The sequence below is a fragment of the Mus pahari genome, chromosome 1 (genome assembly GCF_900095145.1).
Source record: "Mus pahari chromosome 1, PAHARI_EIJ_v1.1, whole genome shotgun sequence".
In the NCBI taxonomy this organism is placed as follows: domain Eukaryota; kingdom Metazoa; phylum Chordata; class Mammalia; order Rodentia; family Muridae; genus Mus; species Mus pahari.
The window spans coordinates 133,226,900-133,232,929 of NC_034590.1; the positions used below are offsets into that span (position 1 = coordinate 133,226,900).

A 6,030-nucleotide genomic window follows, 5' to 3' on the forward strand; every position below is an offset into this window, starting at 1 on the left:
TCCATGGATGATAGAGCATGGACTCTTAGGCACACCCAGGTAATTAGAAGCCTCGGACACTGGACTTCTAATCCCCTCTTATGTGGAAGCTGCTTATGCTCACAGTATCACCACCTTCAGTCTCCAAGGACAGAGTCTGGCATGGGGGTAGATATTAGAGGAAAGTGAAGGACTGTGACAGAAGTGGGAAGAGACAAGTGGTGAACCTGGGGACTTCTGCCTGCTCGACCAGTGACAACTATCCTATGAAATAGTTATTTCTGCCCTGGCCAGCAAAGACTGTTTGTTAGTTATTAGTTGCTTCCTTCTGGTATGTTTTCAGACTAAAACGTGAATTAAGAACCTGGGAATGTAGCTCTGTGACAGTTACTTCTCAGGTGTGAACAAAGCTCTTGGTCCCATCTTTTCTCTCAGGGGAAACAAATTAGGGTTTAAGGTACAGTGGCCAGAGCAGTGGACTGCACAGGAGCTGAGTATACGGCCAGTACTGAAAGCAGAGATGGTGCCCTCTTCCAGTGATCATGTATCAGCCTCTCAACTCAGCACAACAGAGGAAACAGGCTTGAAGTGAGAGAAGCAAAATAGAAGCAAAACCGAAATTTAAACTTATACCTGCAAAGTATGAACCTAAAGAAACTTCTGTGTATCTCTTGATGTGGAATACAAGACCTTCCTTTTTCAAGATACCATGGAAAAGGTATCAAAGATCATGTGAGAAAATTACTTAAATGGTCAATAATTTCCTCAGTGTTATATGAAATTGAACATAATGGAAACTCATATAATAATATAACCCACAACCAAAAGCAATTGAGGAGGTTATGGATATGATCTTAGTATTTTATATGCACCTGTAGAAATGTCACAATAAAAGCTATTACTCCATGCAACTAATTTTTTTTTAAGTAATTTAATGAGCAGGGCACTATACTTAACAAATCTCGTCTTCTGGAGGAACCCTGGCCTAATACAGGAATTTTTAAAAATAAATAAATAAAAGGTAATTTTTTTTTCCAGCTCTGCTCACTCCAGCTCCGCTTGCTCCAGCCCTGCTCACTACAGCCATATTTACTTCATATGTGTGGATACACTGTCACTGTCTTCAGACACAGCAGAAGACGGCACTGGATGCCCATTACGGATGGTTGTGAGCCACCATGTGGATACTGGGAATTGAACTCAGGGCCTCTGGAAGAACAGTCCATGCTCCCAACTGCTGAGCCATCTCTCCAGCCCCTAAAGGATATATATATATATTAAACATCCTTCATTTATGGAGCTGAGGAGATGGTGTAGTGGGTTGGAGTACTTGCTAGGCAGGCATAAAGACCTGAATTTGAATCCCCAGCACCAATGTAAAAAAACAAAAACAAAACCCAAACCAAAACCGAGCGGGGTAAGCGGGGCAAGCCTCAAACCCGAGTGCTGGCGGTCAGAGACAGGAGGATGCTCAGAACTAAAATCTGTCCGTTCAGTGGGAGACCCTATCTCAAAGGAATAAGACTGAGCATGTCAGAGCAGAACACCAACATCCTCCTCTGGCCTCCATGGGTGTGTGTGTGTGTGTGTGTGTGTGTGTGTGTGTGTGTGTGTGTGTACCAGTACACGCAATTTCACACGCCGCATGCACAAACATAAAACAAATGTACATTTTTCAAAAGAAGCACGCCAATTTTATAAAACGGCCTAAATCTGCTCAGTGACCTCGGCATACTGGGAGAGGGACATAATTTGTTTTTCCTCTTTAATGCTACATCTTAAGACGACTCTAGAATGTGCCATTACATCTCAAGATTCTTGGACTTCAAAAGAAATTGCTCCAGTTGTGTATGGGGCAAAAGCAGGAGGCTGGGTGGGGGAGAAGATGTGAGAAATTCTGTAGTATATGAGAGAGTCACAGTGTGGGAATCTGGAAAATGCTCCACTCTGTTCCTACAATGGTCCTTCTTAAGAACCACTTTCTTGTGATTTTAAAAGCAACCCTTCCAAACTATGCACTTTAAAATTCTAACCTTTCCCACTCAACTCTTAAAGAGATTGTGCATCAGAACATATTTCCATTTTTAAAATCATTTTTGGTGAAGTATAATTTACATACCATCAAGTTCACCCATTTTATGTGCTCTATTCAATAATTTTAGCAAATTCACTAGGTTGTGGAGTTATCATAATAATGCAGTCTTTGAATTCATCTTCAGAGTGAGATCCCCTGGGTGTATAAGCAGGAGATAGACAGTTCTTTCCTGGCAACAGCAAACCTCTCCCACCTTATGACACATGCACGGACTTGCATTTTCTCCATATTCAATATAGATGGAAGTTTATAAAGTGTGCTCTTTTGTGTGACACTTTTCTTAGAATAATAATTTTAAAGTCCATCATGTTGTAACCACTTTGCTTTTCTCATAGCTGATCAATTTTATTGTACACCATATTTCCTGCATCCACACACCAAATGGTAGACATGACAGATGTGTGACAAGGCCTTGGTCACATGGCCTCTTTCTTACAACTCCCAGGATTAACTGAAGAATGGCTGCAAATCTAACATCTGGAAGTTGCAGGAACCAGACCTGTCAGTCAGGCTTGTCCGGGTGCCTCCCAGAACAGGAAACCTTGTATTTGTTCATTTTGTTTTCTTAGTTTTATTTCATGGGTGTGTTTGTCTGCATATGTGAGTGTGCATGTGCATGCAGTGCCCGTGGAGTGCAGAGGAGGAAATCAGATCCCCTGGAACTGGAGTTACCAATGTGTGAGAAGCCATGTGTCCTGAGACCCAGGGCTAAGTCATGTACTGCTGAGCCATCTCTCTAGTCCCATCCTGCAATTTTTTTTTAACTCAGTGAGCCAAGTGTCCACCAGGACTAAAACCTCAGCTAGAGTGTACTTTACGGTTCCCCACTGTAGTGCAATGTGGGGTATGTATAGATGAATCTCCACTCCTCCTGGGCAGCTCTGCTGAGCCTTGCAAACAAACCCACTTGGTGTCCTAGGCTTGTATTCTCCATGTTGTCTATGTATGAATCATAGCTAGCCTTGCTGGGCTGAACTTGTAGTACAGCATGGATTATCCCTACCCTCTTGCAAGCAGATTGATTGAAGTCTTATCCTGGAACTGACCCTGGTGTATTTAGGGCACCTCCTTTGTATGTTGCATCTGGGAGAAGTGGCTTGACAACCAGCCACATTAGAGTCTTCCTGTGGACCTGTTGTGTTGTCTCTGTCCACACCATGGTTTGACATTGTCACTGGGCTCAGATCTCAATTGGGTCATAATGGTATCTACTTTCCCATCTCCATTTCAGACTCCATCAGAATGGCAGATAGCTCATCTGAAATATAGATGAACTCCACCCCTCCCCCAGGCACACTACCTCTCTGTCTCCTTGACTGACTCCTCGGTGGTCTCCTTGTATTCTGGAACAGTGTCATTCAAATCCATGCATACTTTGCCCACAAATGCTCGCTGCCCAAATTTATCTGTGAAGCAAACAGAGAAAGAATCAGTCTCTCCCAGTTTTGTCTCCCATTCAGTTAAAGGCTGACTCCATGGAGTCTTCCCAGACTGGCTGCCTTTGCCTCTTCTGAGAACTTTGATGATCATTTTCAGTGTCAGCAACTGGCCTTTGGTATGGACTACCTTGGAACCCAACAGTGAGGCAAATACATCACCAGCCAACAGTGCTTAGCAAGTACCTGCTGTATGCCAGGCACTGACTTGGGTCTGTGTGGAATCATCAGCCTAAATCTAGGCTCAGTTCTGCTTTCCAGCTATGTGGACATCTTGGTGCTTTAGTTAATCTATCTGTGCTATGAGGGTATCAATAGATGTCGGATGGCCACTTAGGCTGAGTATTTTGTACAATACTCGGGTACCTATAGCAGGTGTTACTACAATTATTAATCAATGTATTTAAGTGTCCTTTCTGGTTCTTTTAGGACAAAGAATTTCTTCTAGTTTACTACAGTGCTAGCATCAAGCACAATGTCCGGAATCTAGCTAACTGTCAAGACCTATCCATTGATTACAATATAACAAACTGTTGCCACCGCTACAGTGATAACGGTGCTCTAAAGAAACCTAAATCAATATGCAAAATCCCGATCTATAAATGTTATCCTGGAACCAGAACCCAAATAGAAATAATTAAAGCATTTAAACAATAAAAATCCATTTGGGGCTCTAAGATATTCTCAGTCACTCACAAAATGCAAATGCTCAAATTCTAGATCCAAAGGCACAGCTTCCCACTGAGTATAAACGCTCGCCAGGCATGCTCTGGTTGTCTTCACTTGACATGCCCCTAAAGCCTGCTTTTAGCTGCTCACCTGTAATTTCTGCAAGGATCAGGGATGAGTCAGTGTGAATTGTTCCAAAGTAGCAAGCCGTGGTGGTGCCGTTCTTTAGTGTTCTCCTCTAAAAATAAACCACAAAAAAAAAAAAAAAAAAATCCTGAATCGCATGTGCTCAGAAAAGTCACATGGCACACATAGATGAAAATAGAAGTCTGGTTTTTAATTTTAAGATGTGTTTATTTAAAGGTATGCCATCTTGATGTGGAAGAGACTAAGTAAATGGCAAAAGTATTTATACTCTAAAAGTGTGAGCTTAAGGAGAAGTTGGTGCTTCTGATTTCCTAGATTCACATGCTTGGGTGTTCCAGAGGTCATAAAATGAGATGCCAGTTAACTCCTTGTTCCTTGGGATTGTGTAAGGCTCTTTAGATTTTTATTAATCTATGAGTATGCAAGTGGGATCTTTGTTTCTGTATATGACAAAGTAAAATTATTCAGTTAGACTTCTGCTTCGACCTGGCAGAACAATTATCATTATGTCTTTAATCCTTAGTGAATTTTCACTTGCACTACAATAAGTGAGGGCAACATAGATTAACTCCCAAGAAAAACACAAGATGAGACAACAGCAGAGGAAAACACAGAGAAGATGCTGGAAACTTGGGAAGAGGGTAGGCATTTGGGGAACTAGCAGGACACTAACTGGGGTCTACACAGTCACATCCTCTCTGTGGAAGCTTCCCAACCATTCCTAACCTGTTCTGTGTATGGAGTCATTTTCCTTAGAAACTGCTAATGTGGAAAGGGCACAAATCCCCTGTAACAAGACGGAGAAAGGGTTTAAGTGGAGATCTAGCTGATGGCCAGGGTCCTGAGAACACTGACTATGTCACTCCCACCACTCCTGAAGAGACTGACGAATTCCTTCCTAAAGAAAATGAGTCAGTGGAAGATAAGTTCTCCCAGCGACACTAAAGCCAGTGTTTGCTCCCTCCAAAGTTCATCCTGTAAAGAGGTTTATCAGTCAGTGCTGATGTGGGTAAGAGGAAAGTCCTCTAGCCTTGGTTCTCATGAAGAAAAGTTTCAATTGGAGGAGAAACTGCAGTTTCAAACTGGACTACATTGAGCTAAAAACACTAGAAAACTCAGAAATCTATGCTAAGCACAGTCTCACATGACAAGACAGGGAGAATCCAAGGAGGGCAGGGGTGGGGGGTGGGGGGTGCCAACTCTCTTAAGCAGAGGTCAACTCTACCCGAATCTCTGTTAGCATGTGTAGGCCTGCTCATAACCAGAACCACAGGACATGTCTGGCAAATAAATACTTGTCAGGATCAGACCAGCTTAGAACTCACTGAATTTAAATACCTACATGAAGAAATATGTTATGTATATTGCCTGAAGGGCATTGATGCTCCATCTCAAGTGTAAAGAACTAATATAATGCAATTTCCCCATTATTTCTCCTCTCTTCTTCTCCCTCCTCTTCCTCTCCCTCCTCCTCCTACCCATAATCATCTTTACGAATGTATTTTGACACCATATCCACCCACATTTAGTTAGCAATGTTAGAATTTCTTCAACTTCAGTATAAGGAATACATATGCTTTTATCACCTCAAAAATGCAGCTCTCAAAATCACACACACACACACACACACACACACACACACACACACACACACACACACACAGTGGATTTTATTTCTGATTTCCCTGTCTACATCATGTGCTA

The 6,030-nt window shown here is 42.2% G+C and overlaps 1 protein-coding gene across 2 annotated transcripts in view; it reads right to left on the reverse strand.

Moving 5' to 3' along the window:
- Gda (guanine deaminase) overlaps window positions 1-6,030 on the reverse strand; it is a 78,502-nt gene that overhangs the window by 29,373 nt on the left and 43,099 nt on the right. For both annotated transcript variants that reach the window (XM_021202289.2, XM_029545716.1), the window contains exons 4-5: window positions 4,330-4,417; window positions 3,375-3,480 (exon numbers count right to left, since the gene is read on the reverse strand). In XM_021202289.2, coding sequence (XP_021057948.1) covers window positions 3,375-3,480; window positions 4,330-4,417 — 194 coding nt within the window. The remainder of the gene's footprint in view (window positions 1-3,374; window positions 3,481-4,329; window positions 4,418-6,030) is intronic.